General features: G+C 49.0%; 3 protein-coding genes across 3 annotated transcripts; 2 read left to right on the top strand and 1 right to left on the bottom strand.

The window, feature by feature from the left end:
* Positions 1 to 1,317: 1,317 nt before the first annotated feature.
* SRS45 (SAG-related sequence SRS45) lies at positions 1,318 to 2,210 on the bottom strand (the record flags this gene model as incomplete). Its single annotated transcript, XM_002368914.2, has 1 exon — positions 1,318 to 2,210. Exon 1 carries the CDS (start codon positions 1,930 to 1,932, stop codon positions 1,318 to 1,320), a length of 615 nt encoding a protein of 204 aa, XP_002368955.1. The 5' UTR covers positions 1,933 to 2,210.
* A 2,819-nt stretch (positions 2,211 to 5,029) lies between these two features.
* Positions 5,030 to 5,741, top strand: TGME49_235590 (hypothetical protein; the record flags this gene model as incomplete). Its single annotated transcript, XM_002368913.1, has 2 exons — positions 5,030 to 5,210; positions 5,500 to 5,741. 2 exons carry the CDS (start codon positions 5,030 to 5,032, stop codon positions 5,739 to 5,741), a joined length of 423 nt encoding a protein of 140 aa, XP_002368954.1.
* A 1,756-nt stretch (positions 5,742 to 7,497) lies between these two features.
* Positions 7,498 to 16,275, top strand: TGME49_235580 (hypothetical protein; the record flags this gene model as incomplete). The annotated part of the gene is made up of 10 exons (XM_002368912.1): positions 7,498 to 7,564; positions 8,834 to 8,956; positions 9,237 to 9,704; positions 10,216 to 10,374; positions 10,526 to 10,786; positions 11,063 to 11,221; positions 12,161 to 12,598; positions 13,634 to 13,687; positions 15,346 to 15,462; positions 16,007 to 16,275. The coding sequence occupies 10 exons, from the start codon at positions 7,498 to 7,500 to the stop codon at positions 16,273 to 16,275; spliced, it is 2,115 nt and encodes a 704-aa protein (XP_002368953.1).
* Positions 16,276 to 19,595: the final 3,320 nt, after the last annotated feature.

The following is a 19,595-nucleotide window of genomic DNA, read 5'->3' as shown; positions in this document are numbered from 1 at the left end:
TACAGTGATGCGATTGGAAGTGGAACCGAAAAATAAGGATCCCACAGGAGCCTCCGTTGTGTACGCGGAGACATCTGCATTGGCGGTGGCTTGTGCAGTCTCATTTGTGAGTTTCGGAAGAGTTGCGACAGTCACGTGTGTATATGTCGGTTTTGAGGCGTAGGTCATCATCATTTTGAATGGATTTACGGCAGGCGAGAACATGTGGAGTTGCGCACACAGTTTGCTACATCACGATATCTGTGCTTCTCCCGAGCAGGAGCTAGTCTGCGTTATGGCACTGTATGAGGGGAAAACGACCTGCGCTGAAGAAAGGAGACAGTCCACAACCTCTTCTGTGGCAGTGATATACCACTACTAAACAAATTCTGGAAAGTACGCCTCCTCGTCAATAGTTTTCCAAAGTGATTAAGTGTCATCGGATGTCACGTCGAAAATCAATCCTTTGCTGTGCATGGTTCGCGTTCTTGTTCCGTCCACGAGGTTCGAGTACAGCAAATACGGATGGCAGGGAGAAGTGCAGAAGGAAAAAGCGTGGATCATCAAGAGTGTTGGGCGATAATCATCAGGTGCGCTGGCGACACAGCATTGCTCGGTAATTCTTCCTACAGCGCGATCTCGTCTCAGTTAAAACACCCCCGCTGCAAGGTGGTAGCGTGCTCTGCTATCCTGCTTTTGTCTTTACAAACCACTAGAGAGCGGTGTGTGTAGGCTTGCTAGTCGTTCGGTGGGAATTTTGGGGGGGAGGGGGGTCGCTGTTACAGTTCCATTTTTCCTGTTTGTATGCGACAGAGTTGATGACAGACGTGACTGTACGCAAAGAAGTGCATATTCGGCCTGTTTCCTCTCGTCCATCGAGTCAAAAAGCACTGGTACATCTCGCAAGCCAGCGTTCCCATAGCCGGAGGATTTCCTCCTGATCGGTAGCGTGCATATTACCAGATAACTTTGTTGTAGATGGCCAAGATAGCAAGTTTTTAATGGACTGCTCGCATGTGGTGTTAATCTGTAGCAGAACAGCTTTCCCTCCTCGTGAAGATGCCGAGCCGTGCCTCATCGCCCACCATCACGTCCCAGGTTGACTCGGTGAATACGATCCAACCTTTCATGCAAAATGCACTTCTCCCATCTTTAGGCTGTCGGCAGCTTGCTCCGACTTCTTGTGTGCATAGCACAAGCGAATCTGGCAATGCGCCTATGGGCTCTCCAGACGGCCGAAGAAGTGGACTGTGCTCTCCGTGCAACCATGACACACCACTTAAAAAAATGACTTCGGCAGTTCGCGCCGTTTACACTCATTTCCTGTTTGCCAGATTCTCACTGATCCCTTTTCTTCTGTGGCCAGTTATGGAAAATAAGCTTGTAAGTAACGGCAGTGCCGAGCACTACAGTCACAGCGATGTGGTTGGAAGTGGCAGTGCTTGATGATTCTTGAGGAGCCCCAGTTGCAGCTGAGGAGACATTGGCACATGATGTGGTTGGAGGAGGCGTAGTTGTATGTTTTGTAGCAGCTTCGACTGTGATAACGATTTTACACTCTTTCTTTACAGGGGCTGGTGCCGGTGCTTGTGGTGCATTTCTTCGTTCTGTTGTTGCTGGTAGTGATGCAGCTGCCGCTGCTGTGGGAGCAGTTCGCTGGTTCTCTTTTTCCGGAACCGTCGACTGCTCGCACTTGTAGCAGAGGGTTATTGGTGTGTCTGGGGCCTTCGGGACGGTAATCTTGTAGACATCAGTTGCGTGTAGCTCGCCGCTGATGAAGCCTTCTTCAGCTGGACAGCTCAGTGTGGCTTCATTGAGGAGGTTAGTCAGCTGGGCTTTTGTAGAGCATGCCGCATCACTGTATAGCTGCAATGTTCTTTCGGGGTTCAACTTCATATCACCCTCACACTTGAAATAGAGCGATGGCTCTGCTTCTTCTGAGATTCTCGCCATTACTGTCTCAATGTTACATGTGAGAGGGTTAGCACTCGTACTTTCAGCAACAGCATCACCTGAGGCATTGACGACTGCGAAGGCACCAGCAGCTGCGATCAGGGCTACGAGCCAATGAAACAACTCAGAGTGTTGGACTTCTACCTGAACGACAGACAACAGAAGTATGTCAGACACGAGAGGGATCCGTGAAGGAGAACCATGCTGAAAGGCTTGTACTGGAAATGCACATACGCATACGTACTGCGGGCGAGGCCGCAGCGAATGACGATATCGTGTGACCCTGTGTACCCACGCGAGCCCAGGTTGAGTCGACTGTCCGCCCGCCAATCGAAAAGTCGCGGAGATGCCGGAATTGGTTTTCCAAATTGGGACACCCACAATGTCCGAGCTTAACAGGGTTTTCTGTTGCCTATGGCTGATGTATTCATCATTTGTTCATCTCGTCTTCCCTGAGTTGATGGTGGACGGCACGGGTTCGTGGAATTCGGCTGTACACTGGGAATGCAACTCAGAAAATCACGCGAACAATCAGACACGAGCCACCTCATATTGTCTTGCCGCTCACCGGTCACATGCCTTCCAGTTTTCAGGGGAACGGTTTTGCCAAGACGCTATGACGAGAATTTTCTTTTCCGGGTGAGGCACATGTTTCCGAGCTTCAGCTGTATTTTTTGGAGTACGGTTGAAGCAGAGTTTCCCGGTAGCGGCAACTCGAAGCAAGTTTCGTATGTGTAGTCACGGTTAAGTGTGTGAAAGCACAAACGGTGGAGGATAGCCTCTGTTGGCGACCGTCAGGGTGCGGGTCCGAGGCGCACACCGAAAATTCGTTCTAAGTAAATCCATCAAATGTTTCCTTACGACAGATTTCCTTTGTTCTCGCCGATAGCAATTGTGTCTAAGACTGACAAATGATATATTCCGAAATAGTTTCCATGAGCTGCATTCCTGCCTCCACAAGCACGTTCTTGCCACGATGCTGCGATTGGCTTCCCACTAAAATACTGTTTGGGGACAGCTGCCACCCATGCTGGCAATCTGCGATTGAATGGAGCCGAGGAAAAAAAGTCGGCGAAAAAAGTGTGGGGCACGTACTGGGTTCCACAAAGTGGGCAGTTTGGAAACAAAGTGTTGCCTGGCAATCCTCTCATCTGTTCTGTCCCATTTGAGTGAAGCATCGTCGTAGGTGACGTGGCCTGCTTTACTCTTCGGTGGGGAAACGGTCTGAAGGTCCCTTAGATTAGGAATCTTCAGTGGAAAAAGAAATAGTTCGAGTGTTCGTGTCTCTAATCGAGTGTGACTGCGGGAGACCCGATGGATGACATTTCTCTGCGTGTTCCTCGCGAGATTTTAAGCCCATCCGGTCAAATTGTGTAGTATACTGTGAAGCAGTAATATGGTGATCAGTCCAGCTTACTTAGTTTGGGAGGATATTCAGCTGCCTGCTAATTGAGACGTCTCCCCACATACTCGGGCGTAAATTACCACGTTTGGTAATTGCACACGGATGACTTTGGTACGTAGTATGATTTCTTTGATTCTTAGAGGTAGCGCTCATAGGGCCATCCAGGATAACCGTCTGCTCCTGAATGTAACGGGACAAGCTGTAAATAAAGGACTCCTCTCCAAATAATTACGAGTATCACTTCGTCATGAAGAGCACAATAGAACATGAATCCGGCAGACAACTGAGTTCTCTTGTGACTACTATACACCACCTTCCAAATAAAAAACATACTGAAATTAGTTCCCGGTGCAGACACATGTAAAGGACGACTGCATTGCGACGGTCCGAACGTAGGAAAGTCTTATCGCTTAACCTGTCCTTTCCTTACATACTCAGGGCATGTAACACCATCGACTTGAGTTACACGGTTCTGGTTCGCGACGGCTGCCATCGCACAGGCAGCTGCGCTCAGGGCTACATAACGAACTTATCTCCGTACTTTCACTGCCAAACTTGCTTTTCTCACGAAATAACGAAACCGCTAGTCATTTATCATGAAGACAGACGTCTGGGAAGGATCAGATTAGCGCGGGTTTCAAAACAAGTAGCTCATATAGACTTGTTTCCAACAGAGACGTACAAAGAACTAAAACCGATGGCTCGTCCGGCGGGGGCACTTTGTGAGGCACTCTAAGCCGCATTGACACCGAGCTCCGTCGAAAAATCATATAGCAGCAGTATCTTTCTGTCAAAATCCAAATGCTGTTCGGGAAACCTCCAGACTGACCATAGTCTCTTGTTGACAATATCTGCTTCAGCCATTCTTTTTCTGCCTCGTCTTCATCTTAAACATCTAGCTGGTGACTCAACAGTTCTTCAGTGTGTCCCTAAACTGGTAGTTTATGTGACTGCACGAGTCCTGTCTCCTGCGCTTGGGTAGCGACAGGAGAGTATTGATCAGCGCCCGGTGAGGGGCTCAAAACGCGGACTGGCGACAGTCAGCGTCACTTTCCTACGCCTGTCGGTTCAGGAAAAAATGGCTCGGGCAATTACCTTGCGAATCAGTTAGTTGACATACACGTCCTCTAATTATCCAACACGTGGCATTAATAAGTGTGTTTCAAAGTATCCACAAAAGCTTTATCGGATGTCTGTGGCTTGTTAGCACCGTGCACGCCCGAGACATGCGCGGACAGGACGTTCGACGTTATCGCTTCGATGGGCGCCTTTCGCGTCCAGACCTCTGGTCATCCCGGCTTTCAGATTCCTGTTTGCGACACACTTGTGAACAACAATCGCAGCCGTCCCACTGTTATCTTGCCGCGATTAACTAAGGGAGGGTCCCTTTTTCATTCGTTTACGCCGATCTGGAAGACGAGCTCCCGAACGTTGATGACGCATGTGCCACTATCGCCTTAGTGAAGCTTTTTGGGTTTTCAAAAGATACCCGATGTTGATAGCTGCATGTTGAGATGCGATCTATTTCTGTGTTTCTTCCAAGAAACTCTTGAGCTTAAAGGGCGCAGCAGCCAAGCCTCTTCAGACGAACGCCAACACAAACAGAGCGGTTCCCAAACATTCTAGCCACAGTCAGGGAAAAGACCTCGTTGGTTGAAAGCCATCTCTACAGCTATATTGATTGTCCCCAAGATGGCATTTCGCCGAGAGGGATTGTCCATTTTTGTTCTGCACGTCTTCTGCATCGTGGTCACCTCTCACTTCCAAGATGCGAGTGGCGACACCGTCGCCAACCACTTGATTCCTGACGCAGGCCACGAACCTTACAGCTCCAGAAAATCGCTCGACGAATCTATCGATGCCTCTGATCAAAGTCAGTCAATCCGTCTCAACTAGAACTGGAATTACGTTCTACTACCATCAGCTAATGCGAAGCAGATTCTGAAGTAGAGCCCAAGAGAGCTTTGACCCGTCCTTTCTTTTCCACATATTTCAGGATTCCGTGCAGAAAAACTTTCGTATGTAACACGAACACGTAATAAAGTCGCATTTGGTGTGAAGATGGCGTCGACCGTAGCGTCATGAATTGACGATAGCCCACCGTAGAATCATGCTTTGGTGCAAATGTGGTCCTGTGTCTCTGGTTACACCGGTGTTTTCAGTCTCTGCCCTCATTCGCCACGCGATTTCTAACCTTTGGACTGTGATCTTTCCGAGTTGGCCGAATCGTGGTGAAGCGACCTTCGACCACAGTGTTCAGGAGAAAGCCGAAGGTGAAGCAAGGCGCCTGGCTACGGAAGGACGTGCGTCACCAGAGGTCTGTGCTGCCGGAATGCAGTGGGCACTCACCTGTAAGTCGACGCATACGGCTGCGGCATACGATGGATGCACCATAGGGGGTTGAATGTGGTACATATCTAAGCCGGCAACGAGACCTGCATTCTGTGGAGGATTCACGAAATAATAAGAGTTCTACGGGACTGTAGATCTGTCAAATGTGGTGTGACGTCATCTATGAAAAGAGAATGCAGAAGCCAATATCGGTGGAGCGATTTTGCATTGATTTAGCATGCACAAAATATAATCGACCATTGTGAGGGTGCAGTTGTGGAAAAACGGCATTTCGACGTCATGGAACGACAAAGTCGCAACTATGCAAATTGGAGAAAAACCGTTTACTTGGAAACACCATGGTTGGCATGTCTTCATGCGCGAAAGGTTATTCAGGAAGCTCACCGTCGTGGTGTCTGTTTGACGATGAACAATTCAGCGTGTTACCGAAGTCCAGCAAGCGCGGGCGGTCACCGCGGAGACGACGGCATCGATAATCTTATTGCTGGAGGTCCCGGACAATCCCTGCTTTCCCGAAAGACCGTATTCTCGTTGGCAAATGTGGCAGACACGATGCAACAGTCAATCTCGCGGTGGTCCGTTTCCGATCGCATAGGTAAGGAAAGGGAAAGTCGGACCGAGGGACCATCACTTCGTGATGCCACCGGACCACTCCTGAATAAAATTCCACTTCATCAGAGGCTAGCAGAATCACAGATACTGTCGAATCGTGGGCAACGCAGTGGACGATGTTACAGTGCTCTCGTCGACCACAATTTTGGCATGCTCTCTCTTTCAGTCCATCCTCTAACGGCGTCCCTCTCCAGTCACTGTGTACCTTCTCAGACGCGAGCTATTTGAAGTTTGGTTTCAAAACGGCTGCTGCTCTTGACGCGTCTGGTGTTCTAACCTCGGAGGCAAATCCAGAGGCTCGAGTTGTCGAGGAAGCAAACATTCCAGAAGGCGAAAGCAAGATAAAGCAAACAATAGCATCTGCATTCCTTATGTACAAGTCAGAATGGCAGGAGTTTTCCCAGCACCTTTGGAACCGGTTCCTCGGACACTTACAGTACATTGTTGCTATTCGTAGTGCCGAAGGTACGGTACCTCAGACGAAGTCTGGAAATTGTTGTGCGATCTAACAGCGTACTCCATAACTAACCACCTAAAAGCGGAAGACGTCACTCTATGTGTCCACCTGCATTGACATGCGACTGCCCGTCCCAATGAGTTTTTTGTGTGTGTGCGGCGCGGTTCCACGGTATAACGGAAAGAAGTTTTGTGTTCTCTTCAAGCAAACAGCTATTTGTCGAGAACTATCCTTTACAGCAGACCTTATATGGGGTATCAGGTTTTCCTCGAAGGCGTCCGGTGGCAGCGAAATGCTGAAATATCTCATTTTTGTGGGACTGAACGGGTAGACAGTAGCTCAGCGATTGACGTACTGACAGTTGCCGTCATTTGCCAGTTTTAGACTGATAGGTACGTGTTGTAGTCGGTGCAAAATAGCTGTCAAAGAAGGTAGCGATGTGGGTGTGACATGCATCTGAACGCCTTAACGTTCTTCGTAGGTTGTACAAGCTGTTGCGTGACCTAAGTAACTTCGATGCACGAAGAGTTTTATTCTTCCTTGTGCAGTTGTTTTGGAAAGCGCCGACCTCTCAAAACCAACAAAGGACCTGCAAGAGCCAGAACAGTTGTATTGGGGAGATGTGGAACGCCTTGCAGTCTGTATTTCGCAGCAAGGGTGCCTTGGAGACACTCCCACTGAGATAATGGCGCGAGCCTCCAAGTGTGTGGACACTCTGGGAATTACCAGCTACCGCGCCATGCCTGGCTTACTAAGGCAAAACGACAGGGCTGCCTTACACAAGTTATTCATAGCGGCTTATGCAGGTTAGAGCGACCAACGGCGCACGCATGCACGCATAACGGCTGTTGATGTGATGCAGACACACCTTCTGCCCATGCTGCGCCCTCGCAAAGTTTTCCAAACAATTTCTTGAAAAAAAGACAGCTGTCACCACTTCGCCTCGTGAAACACTCCAGAGATACTCGGTCAGACAGATGCTCAGGAAAGTTTTATGAGTATAATGGGATGCAAACCTGTGGCGTCACACTCGTTGATGACATTCCTTCTCGTCTGAACTGGTGCTCACCATCGCGACTGTCTCTAGTAAGTCAAGCGCCTCTGACGTCACAGGTCGAGGGAAGACAAACCGCTATCTATAGCTGACGCAGAGGCTGGAGAGTTCGTTACATACATGATCTTTTGCGTTCTTATCCCGTTTCGGGCGCAGATTACCTTTGCCGAACAGAGTTAGTTAATCAATTTCATTGGTTTTTTGTTTCCTCTCCAGAACTCTTGATGGCATTGGACGCGATTCAAGGAACTCCAACTGGGGACGAGGAGCGGTTCCACCTGGAATTCTACAAGAAGCAGCCTGGCGAACGTCTTTATGCCTCGAAAAGAGACTCCGTCGCTAGTCCTGTTTCGATGGCGGATGCAGCACTGGAAAGCCTTAGCTACTGTGATGCTGCAGCACGAGCACGTACTATTAGGATGTCCAGCAGCATTTACTCCTTCTCTTGCGGAGTCCTATACAGTATGTCTCTACCTTTTTTGTGGATCATTTTATGTGTTTGCAACCTAGTGATGTCTCTGTCCCCTTGAGAAGAGCTTCCCTCTTCTTACAACCCAAGCAGAAATATATCATTTATTAGTTGTATGCCGTGACTCGCACAAAGCTACGCTTACACGAATTTCTGTGCAAGAAGGTTGTGAATTTATCTCCTGAGCATGCGTATCATCGCGAAACAGGTGAACCTGAAGATTGAGTGAGACCCTTGACAACTGTGGTGAGATTAGCAGCATGTTCCTTGACTAACGTATTTACCCTAGTAGTGCATACCGTAATTTCGAGTTATTTCCATTCACAGCCGGCGCCTGCGTGCGTGAATTATAGATAGAAGTTGGACTTTCTACGATCCGATTAGCTCACAGAACGCCCGATATGCAGCACGGTGCCGTTGCCATCGTGTCATCCTTTCTTTTTCAGGCAACCATTCAGTGACTGTTTGCATGAACCTCGTCTGGACACATCAGCATTCTAGCCAGAGGAAGGACATTCCTGAAGGAAGTCATCTTGTGCTTTCCATGTTCAGGTCGTCAGGAGCTTGCAGACTTCCTCCTGAGGAATTTACGGCTGGTTGCGGACGCTACTAATATTAAGCTTTCTTCGGCAACGACTGCTGCCCTCCAGGACGTGTCTGCTGCCGGTAAAGCTGGTAAGTTATAGGCTTTCAATCAAAACAAAGAACGAGCAGGGTATTCCGCGTTTGTCGTGGCATTATGTCTGCGAAATCATAAACATACAGAATCTCAGAAACTCGTATGTTTCTTTCTCTGATGGCTTACGCCAGTGCCATTGTTGTTAATGGTCGTGGCGTAGAGACGTCCTTCAGGAGAGACAGCAACGTCGAGGCCTTGTGCCCGGGGGAAGTAGAGAAACATGAGTTCAGTTGTATGTCTAAAACCCAAGCAACCTCCTTTGTTGGACTCATGCAGCTTCTCAGACTCTGTTGGAGCTCGTCCTCGGTGAGCTGCAAACCGCATGCGCCTCGGCGATAGATCGTGAGGACCAAGGTTTTAACCTTCTCAGACGGTGTGTGACAAATTTCATCAATGCGATGCCTAATGCTCTGTCGAAGGCGTTTTTTGCCGACAAGGTGGAAACTCTGGCTAAGACACTGCGGTTAGGTGTCGAGGCAAAGAAGCCAACCAACTCGTACCTGCAGGAAGTTAATTCCATCGCCACAAAGATTTCCGATATCCTAAAGGACTTGGCAATGCAGGAGACACGGAGCTTCCGTTTCCTACTTCCTCTTCGGAACAGCACCCCTCGACTTGCAGATCTCGTCGACATGCCGAGGGACGAGCTGGTCGCTGTAGCTGAAGCTTTCGCACTTTCCCAATACGAAGAAGATTCCTACAAGAAATACCTGACTGTCATTTCAAAGAACGTAGTGTCTTCAGGTCCGTCAGTTAAAATGTGAAACGCGTTTTAAACACTGCAAAACGCGGCTTCCGTCCGCGAATGCGAAAACATTCTCGGAGTGTCCTCCCTGTGTTGTGTATCCACTCGAACTAGTATCGCAGTTCGACGAACTGCCCTTTGATCGCATTTGGACACGCTTCGATCAACATGGCTACGTTTTTCTCTGTTTTACTATAGGCATTACTTTTACCTGCCGGATCCTGACCACTTTCAAGAACTATAGTGTCCTGAAAAGAACAACTGCCTCTCTCATTCGACATTTGTGCGTATTTGTCTCGTTGCTTCATGCAACTTCACAGCAGCCGTATATTGGTTTCGATTGGTCAACGAGGGATGCACTGGGGTACCGCTTTCGCCTTTTTTACGCTTGGCACTTACGCGCAGGTCCACATCCATTTGCTCACGAAGCAGGGCCGGTTTGTTCCCGTGTTATCTGAAGATATCTTGCGCGGCAACGAAAAATGTGAACTATCATGTTTGTGTCAGCAGACGCTGCTGAGCAACCACGGACTGCACTGGCAACATCATCCCTGGTCCTAGAGAGTGTTCGCATTGTGGACGAGCAGCTGCCCGAAGAGGTCGATCTCGGCCAGCGGTTTCGCATCCTAGCTGAGAGGACCGGCTTGTCGACGAGGGATATCTTGTCAGGTAAGACACACGGCTGTATTGCAACTCGCCGCTAGCCGCAGGTGTCGGTGTTTGCACGACACCAATGTAGTGTGATGTCATTCTCTTGCCCCATGCTATGTTGACGTAAGTGCGAAAGCCTTTCGAGTTCTTTCTGGCGCTGTGCGCTCAGTGCAGTCAGAGCGGATAGCACTCGGGATTTTCCAGGATGTACACAACAATATGAGAGACCCTCTGTCTAATGAACGCATTGAGACGGTAAATAAGCTTGACGAATTTATTTTAAAGAGCGTCAAACGCGATACGGGCGAGATACTTACGGAGGCAGAGGAGACCGACGGCCACTTCAGAAGGAGCAGCATCAAGGGATCGGAAACTACCGCCGCTACACTTTACATTCAGATTCGCAGCCAGGTTGCAAGACGAGTCAAGTGTAAGTCATTCTTCTGCACCGAAGATGCCGTCGACAAGCATTCCCTATAAATCAAGAATCTGTTGTTCTCCTCTTGTAGAAGTGGTGGCTCGTAGGTGTGAACAAGAGGATACTGCTTCACGCTTTAAATTTGCAACAAGACAAAATAGCTGTTGAATAGAACCTGTCTCGGGTGCCCAATGCAAAACTGATAAGATCATGCGTCAAATAGGTCTGACGATATGTTACATCGCGCTCGCGGTTAGGCCGTTGGTCGTCTGTGCATGTTGCTTCCAGATTTGTTCGCGTCTGAGTTAGTCGCCGAAATAAAAATTGAACATCAGACGACGCAGAAAGATCCATCACTCCTTGATATGCTTCGCAAATCCGGTGCTGGTGAAAAAACCGATTTTCGTAGAGACCTCCCGTTGATGTTTATGGTCGATTCAATGCATGGTAAGTGCCTTACACCAAGAATCCGGGAGATACTGCAGACACATGCAACACTGACCACGAGAAGGGAAGACTTAGAGGGCACGGATGGGGTTTCGATGCTTCCTCCGAGTCAAAATCGGACTGCATTGTTTGCTTTAGATTCACTGCACGATATACGCCAGCAATATGGAGAGCACAAGCACTTCCGTCTTCTTGGCACATGCGTATCGAACTGCGAAGTTTGCAGAGAATGCAGTTACAACTTGTGATAAACAGTGATGCAACACACGCGCGCCACGACGCTGTCCGCTGCACTGATCGAGATCTGAAACAAGGACAGTTCCACTTCATTCTCTGATGCATCGTTTTCTTGTTCAGGATGTGCGAGGCAGATGGCACCTGTCATTCTCCACGACAAATATATTAAGCCCACATGCCAATTAACTCGGGGGAAACCGACAGCCATCGCTGACTGTGTTAGCCCGTCGGAAGAACTCTCGAAAGCATTGATTCGGGAACCATTGCTACTGCAGGCCCGTGCGCCCCAATGGCTGTCTGCTAAAAAGGTTTCCAAACAGTGTCGCCTCATGGAGAGTCTAATAGATGACGGTGCCACCAGCGGTGATTTTAAGTTTCTGATTATGTCAGAGATGGAGAAATGTGAGGCGTAGTTTCCAGTTCTTCATTGTATTTGCAGGCACAGATGGAGTGTCGCTCCTTATTAGACGTTATTCCGAAAGCAAAAAGATATTTGCGTGAATAGACTGGTGACTGGGGAGGGGTACTGCCGTTAGAAAAACTCATTGCGGACCGTCCTCCTAAGTCTTCCAGACTCTGCGTTCAAATGATTGCTCTGGGGAACTTGTAGGTGTTAAGTCAGAATACACGGACAACCCACTGCGTGTTCCAGAGCGCCACAACGAGGAAGTGGTTATAGTTGTGGGCTTGTCCGTTCTGTAGATGACTGCGGAAAAGATACACTTGATCAAGACTACTGGGCCCGCTACGCGCTGAAGGCCGAGATGCTCAGGAGCCTCTACCAACGGTATTCCGAGGACAAAACCGCTCCCACAGTTGACGATTTCATTTTGAGCATGTTCGGCGTCAATGTCGAAACGTTCCGGAGGTCAAAGAGAGTCGAGGCCCGCAGCTCAAAATTGTTGATTCAGCGTACTTTTCAGAGCGTCGTCAAGGGTCACTCGTACCTTGATCAATGCAGACAAGATGAGGCAACGTTCCTAAACGAGCTCGGCGTCTCTCTTCAGAAAGAGTTCAGTCGGATCATCGGAAAAAACGACGGCGAGCCCCCAAGGCAGACACCGCAGCAACTGATATCCATCATTCAGCCGGTAGTCGGAAACGCATCCCTCGAAAGAGATGCTGCAGCGGAGCTGAGAGGTATGATACCCTGCTGTCTCAATCGCGTTATGCCAGGGTATTTAGTCGATTTCGGGCTTCTATCTTGGTTGTCCAAGAGGGTCAATAGATGCGTCTTCCCTCTCTAGACAGACATCAGCAGGTTCCTCTGGCACTCAATTGTTTGGACCATGCTGAGAACGCCCAGGCCTCAAGCTTCTTTCTTGAAAGGATTTATCGAGGAAGAAGAGACTTGAACAGTCAAATTTAATAGATCCTAAATCTGTCATGTCTACCACCGCCTTTTCTTCACGCCAACATCGCTCTGCGAACGACTATTCATGTGCAAGCTTTTGGGAAACAGCGTAAACCGATGGTATCCCTGTCACGTGCTGAGTAGGTCAACACGTTGTTCTCGTGTCTCGTCGTGCTTTTTACAGTATTTATTCCGCCAATGGCCATGGAGTTTTTCAGTTTTAGAGTGACGAAACCGGGACACCCCGACGCAGAGTTTCGGCTGCCCTTCTACTTCCCGTCTCGCGCAGCAGAAGCGAGCGAACGCCTCCCATCCGTTGCATTTCATATGTCAAAAGAGTTAGAAAAACGTCGTTGTGCCAACGCGCAAAGAAAAGAAGGACTTCTTGCTGATTCCCTACGCGACTCACAGCAGTGGCTTGCTCGAGCACACGAGGCGACGGTGGGACAGATAACTTTCGACACATCTCATAGCCTGCCCCGAGCAACGTTTGAAAGTACGTCAACGCACTGAAACCCTTTGTTTGTTCAAAGAAGCAAATCCTGTTGGCAAAGGGCAGACATCCAGGGAACAGCCCACATGCGTCGAGTAATGCTGTTGAAGGCAACGTGATTCGGACGTTCGCAGCATCGAATATCTTCACCGTTGGATGCGCCATCGCATTGTAGACCCTTGAGCAGCGAGACCTCGATCGAGAGATCTTCGCCTTTCCAGAATGTCGACGTGGGCCGTTGACTCCTGGATAGTGCAGCTGCCATCGCACATCGATCACTTTCTGTACAGAAGAACTTTTTTTAGTTTGTTTTTGCGTGGTGTCGCAGCGACCATCGAGCCTTTTCCCTACTCGTTTCCGCCGAGACACCAACACCTGATAGGTAGGTTGCATGTGAGTGATCGTGAATCCTAGGCCAGATGCAGTCTGCGTGCATGTGGATAGGGTGACGTCGTGTTGCTGCTCTGCTCGCTTTATACGGCTCATGCAGTGCGACCTTTTGTTGAAAATCATGATACCATAGCGCCTGCTTACTTGGTGATATCCATGGTGTGGAAGATCAGCGGTAGCCTTGGTATCGTCTTTACTACGATGCAAAGCCTTCAACTGTCCAGATGCGTTCCTCAAAGATGCGGGTAGCATGCTTCGTTGCCCTGGTACAGCTCATAGGCAACGTTGGAGCACGCGAGGCCGTTTTCTAATATCGCGGTTCTTCAATTTATCAATGGCTTTCTTGGGTGGCTTCCGTGGTCGACAGGTGTCAGCGGTTGGTATCTCCCAACATTACCTCCTCGGACATGCATAATGCCTGGACCGCCGCCGGTAAACGTGAAGCCATTAATTCCAGTAGTGCAAGCAGAGAAGGAACTAACTCCGCCGACACTTGAAGACCTCGTTCCCGTCCCAGCAACTGCAGTGGCAGTGCGCGGTGACCTGTCTCGAGGCACGACGACGGCGTTACCAAAACTGCAGGTTCCGCAGGCAGCAACCGTTATAATTCGGCCTTCACTACAGACTGAGGAATCAAAAGCGGAGCCAACACCGGAGTCTGAACCTAAGATGAAGTCTCCACCTACCACGAAATCAGTCAGGACCGACAGTCGAGACGACGGTAAGTCATTGCCACCGTGGCTTCAAATTTCAAAAGCAAAGTAACAACCACACAGCGGTTGTTGCCCAGCTTCCGTGCCATCTGCAAACAAGAGTCTTGAACCCGAGCCTGCGCATAGCCAGTTTGCACACTTGATGCCCATTACAGGAACACGTATTGAATGTACACAATGCAGACTTAAGTCCTGGAAACGACTTTGGCGTTTCGTCTCGTATACACCTGTCGCTCGATCCCGAATTAAAAACATTGCGGCCTTCCCCTCTTTCCCTTAATTAATATATGCCTGTTCCACGTGGCAATCCACTGGTTTTGCGTTCAGATTGTATACTCGTGGTAAGACTTTACCACGAATATATTGAACAATCAGGAGAAGTGAAGGACGTCGATTCTCTTTACGAACAAGCTCGTCGACACAGTGTCTTTGCACAGACTTTCGAGTCGCTCGGGCTTCAATGGTCTTCAAGGGATTTACAGCAATTCCGCTTTGCTTTATGCATTACATGCGGTAGGTCTTTGCTTGCCTCTAGATAAACAGGGCACTGCTCCCATGCGCATGCACTACCCTATCTGTCTCCTGCGATAGAAGTCGCCCACTCTAGGTTTGTTCTTCTAGGAGTGAATCGGAAAATGGTCACTAGAAAACTACACCGGTGCGTTTTCATGCAATGGAGATGTCGCTCCCCGGTGGGCTGGACACTACCTCGTTGTGCAGAGTGCTTGTAGAACTACTGAGGCACACTCCATGGAATCCCCTCGCTGGCAAGTCTCCAGGAAAGAAGAATGCAAACATTGTCGGCCACATAGTCAGGCAATCGAGAGGGTTCTTCTACATTGCAAACGTAGGCAACTGCGTGACCCTATTTTGTGTAGGCTTAGAATCTCCAGTTGACTGCATGATATCATGATTCGAATGATAACTTCACTTGCAGCCAAGTACCTGCCGTCAATCATGCTGGAGAAGCTGGAAACAGGCAAAAGTGCTGCAGCAGCGTCGTTTGACCAGAGCTCCGAGCTGTGCAAGGAGCTCTACCGACGACAAGGATGGGGTGAGCCGAAACATGGGCGAGATTAGCTACACGAATATGATTTCCGAACCCATGAGCTGAAACGTTTGTAAGACGTGACACAACGGAAACCTGATGAACGCACTTGAAGCCAGATTGAATCCGCTCCTATGAATGTAATTAATAGCGAGAAGTCGAGTTTTCTTTCTTAGCCTAGGCAATTATTTCTTACTTCAGCTCTCACCGGCTCAAGTGCCAGAACATTGTGGGATGTGTAAATAACTATTTGCTTTGATGCCCTTCTACAGCGGAGAATTTCGAAGGTGGAGCACTTGTTGCTGTCGAAACACGTGAGTCCGAGCAAACACCGGAACATTATGAAGATAAGTATATAACTGCTCTGACGTGCTGAGTCCGCCTATATGTTTTGGTAGAGAGCACGTCGGCAGCAGTTAGTGGCTTAAGGCTTTACAGAGCGTAGGAGCTTTACAAGGACGGAAGTGAGAATTTAGAAGGTGAGTTATAAATTGCCGCTGTTTAGAAGACATGGTTGTTTTGCAATCTGTTGTGCTTGCTGGTTGTGCAGCGCTGTCCCCGGTGACCAAGTCGATCCAACTAAACCTGTCCCCTGATCACATGGCTCACCGCATAATATCTCGTCTTCTGAGAGACATCTCGCAAGTCCACGAAGTCACAAAAGTCCGTTTGGTTGCTGTATGTTCTGGCGCCGCTACTTTATCTCTTGCTTACCAAGACATTGAGGCTGCAATGTTCGAGGGCTCCAGGCGATCCGAGGGGGCTCTGCTGCGTCAGTGGACTACCCAGAAGAAACCTGACCGCTACAAAGGTGCGTAATGTCATTTCTTGCTCCAGTATGTACCTCTCAAGACGAATGTGTGGAAATTGAAGGGACAAGTGCTGTGGGATGATGGGAACCGGTCCTTTGTCTCTGTGTGCGATGCGCTATGCAATTCTGTTTGTAATTACGGAAAGTTGGTGTCTGCGCTATTGAACACCGTCACGTCGAGAATTGCAGCAACAGCTAGTAGCTCTCCCAAAGGCATTCCTCTGGCGGTGACGCCTGTGGTGGAGGAGAGCTGGAGGCTGCGGAAGTGCACTTCGTCAGCCATGTACCCCTAAAGAACCATCCCGGACAGGATAAAAATTCATAGTTACTACAACGTGTCACGGGATGGTTCGGATACACGGCGGCCTCTTTTCTCGTGTACTTTCGTAGAAGTATCTCTGCTTTATTGCCTAGTCGTGGCGGATCCGAAACATTTGTCTAAGGAGTACCTGTTGCTCTGGAACCTTTACCTTTTGCAGCCAATTTTGAGCTCTGCGGAACAGTCAGTAAGTCACGTCAATTTTTCATGGCCAGCGCCAACGAGCAGCACAAACTATGCTCATGCAGAAAAGTCACGTGCATGTTGTCCATGTGTTGTTTTAACTACTCCATGCACTACTTTGGATACTTCGTGAGAGCTACATCAGCGCGATGCGACCCAGAGAAGGTTGTTTGCTTTACAATGACACAATGTTCTTGTCGGGCATGCGGATCAGTATTGGACTAGAATGGAAGGCAGCAGGCGTGGTTGACAGGAGGAAAGCCGACACTGTGTGCCTTTTTGACTTTCAACAACGACGCAGTCAGAGCTGAACCTTTCCTCATCACACGGATTTAACGAGGTGGTCCAAGGCACGTTCTTGGTGTGCTTGACACTGTCCTGTTTGAAGTCAAGCAGGTTACAGATATCTTTTCCTCCAAGTCTATGGATGCCTCAAACACGCCACAGAACCCTCTCTCGGTAGCAGGAGCGCTCAACGTCTTTGCTAGAACTCGCTTGCCACCAAAGGAATACGCAGCAGTCGTACGGAGGAAACTGAAAGACAATGATGTCAGCTTAGGATCGTTCTGTCACTCCATGCGAATCCTCAATTTCCTTAAAGAAATTACAGCTTCAGGTGCAGTCCTCCACCGCGGCCTAGCCACTTGGAACGTGCTCCTTCCGAGCAACACAAAAAAGCAAATCCTTGCGATTCGTGAGGCCGTTGCAGCAAAATCCCACCCGCTGGCTTCCTCGCTGTGCCTCGCCGCGCCACCAGGTAAGTTACTCAAGCAGTGTGGTGACGTCGACCTCAGCGTTTGTCATAAAACAGTCAACCGCATTACGCAGTATGCTGCGTTAGAGCATGAGGCATGTAGAAGCGACTACCATCGAAGACCACGCATGTCACGTAGCATGAATGGCCCGAATGGTTGATATGTGGCGCGGCAGTCTTCAGCGCCATTGAGTGCCGATCCGCTCGTGATTACGTTGCTCAAATTCCGCCCCTTGCCCAGAGAGCGGTTTTCGTGCCGAGGTAGTTCTCTGCCTTACTAACGATTATGCATAGGAATCTGTGCCCTCAAACGTGCTTGTTTTATCTGTTCTGTCGATCTGCCGTTGTGAATCCGATGTGCTCGTGACCCAGAGGAAGAGGCACAAAATCTTTTGAAAGTACTCGATCCCAGAGCCTGGGCTGAGCAGCTGATTGGACGATCCATTGAAGGTGACGTCGAAGAGACCGGATGATACTGCGACGCTGGTACACAAATAAAGCGTTTGATGATCCAGATACGCTTTTCTGATACAACCACGACGTGTGGAGCCACCGACGAACATTACCAACTTAACAGGGCTTGAAAATAGCAGCGTGAGACAAGTTCATGTCAAAAGGGAACGGCTTCCAGTCCTGCGATTTCACCTTTAAGAACCAACAGCCGAAGCATCTGGTGGTCATTCTACGGAAATTCACTATGAAGGTGGTTTCGCAGGACGCTAAACTTCGCTACTGCTGTTGAATCGAAACGTCACTCTGGGTGCGACCGGCTCTCAAGCAGTGGCATATTTCTTCTGCTGTCTCCCTCACCCTGAACTGTCGTCTTTAAGCTTGTAAACTAGGAAACATGCTCAAGCTTGTCACTTCGGGGGTTAGCACAAGACTCTTGTGGGAATATGCTAATCTTCCACCGTTCAAGGGCGTTATCAAGCTGTACCTGAGATTGAGGATTGTTTGCCCCTCCGCGGGCCATATGAAATATCTGTGATGTATATCAGGATGGAGTATTCCAATAAATTTTAGTCATGTTTTTCGAGTATTCCGTGACAGTCCAGGAAGTAAAGGCTGGTGGGCGTGCTGCTCATGGCTAGAAAATAGCCAGCACAGCACCGCGTCCAACATATGCTTCCAGACATAAACCAACGATCAACCCTTGTAGTGTCTTGTCTCTGTACGTTGTCAACGACCGGCTACATATTAGCGGCATGCTTACTTCAACTAAGCTTTTCTACGTTGAGAGTTTCGATCAACATTCACCTCACTTTGCTACGTAATCTCTCGTGTTACCAAACTTTGCATTCCATTCCATGTACAGAGTTTCTGACCACACGACGGCTGAACCAAAAATGCGTGATGCTCGCAGAAGCGACTTTCAATTCTTATATTGCTTGGAAGACGCGTCTTTTCTCGCCGGGAGCTGTTTCATTCACCCTCCCCCCTTCTGATGATTAATCTCTTCAGATGTTCCTCAGACGACTTACAGATCTATTTGTCTCAAAACTTGCAAGTTTGCACACTGATGTTCAAACACTCATTCTTCATGCTTGCCGATTCTGTCTTCTTCCTCGGACGTTTGTCGAAAACGCCACCGAAGACTAAACCGAATGGCCATACGGGTTTCCCACAGGAGATGAAAGATAGACGCAGAAGTACATCGGAACTTCTGACGGAAATCTACATCTTTTGTTCGCTACAGCTCTCGCGGTACATACAAGGCAACCACAGTCAGCCTCATCCACCTGGTTGAGTTTGTCCGCAAAAAACATTCATTGGAAACAGAGTGGTGGTGGGCTGCCCGTACCAGTCGACGTTGAGACCAGCTTCAGCCCTTTCGGCGGCGTTGTGTAGATGCTTGTGGCAAAAGGGAAAATTCTCAACCGAATTCTTTTCTACATAGTGACAGTTGCTCCGCATGCTCAAGCGGAAACGAAACGGCTTCTTCTGTCGTATGGCAGTGCCTTTCCTTGCTTGTCCTTGAATGTGACGAAATTTTTGATAGGCGTGATGTTGTGTTGCACCAGCTTGCGGGGTTAATTGCCAAGATCCCGCTCCACTTGTGTGGCCGCTTAACC

This window comes from Toxoplasma gondii, chromosome X (assembly GCF_000006565.2).
Source record: "Toxoplasma gondii ME49 chromosome X, whole genome shotgun sequence".
In the NCBI taxonomy this organism is placed as follows: Eukaryota; Apicomplexa; class Conoidasida; order Eucoccidiorida; family Sarcocystidae; genus Toxoplasma; species Toxoplasma gondii.
This window is presented reverse-complemented; position numbering and strand designations above follow the sequence as displayed.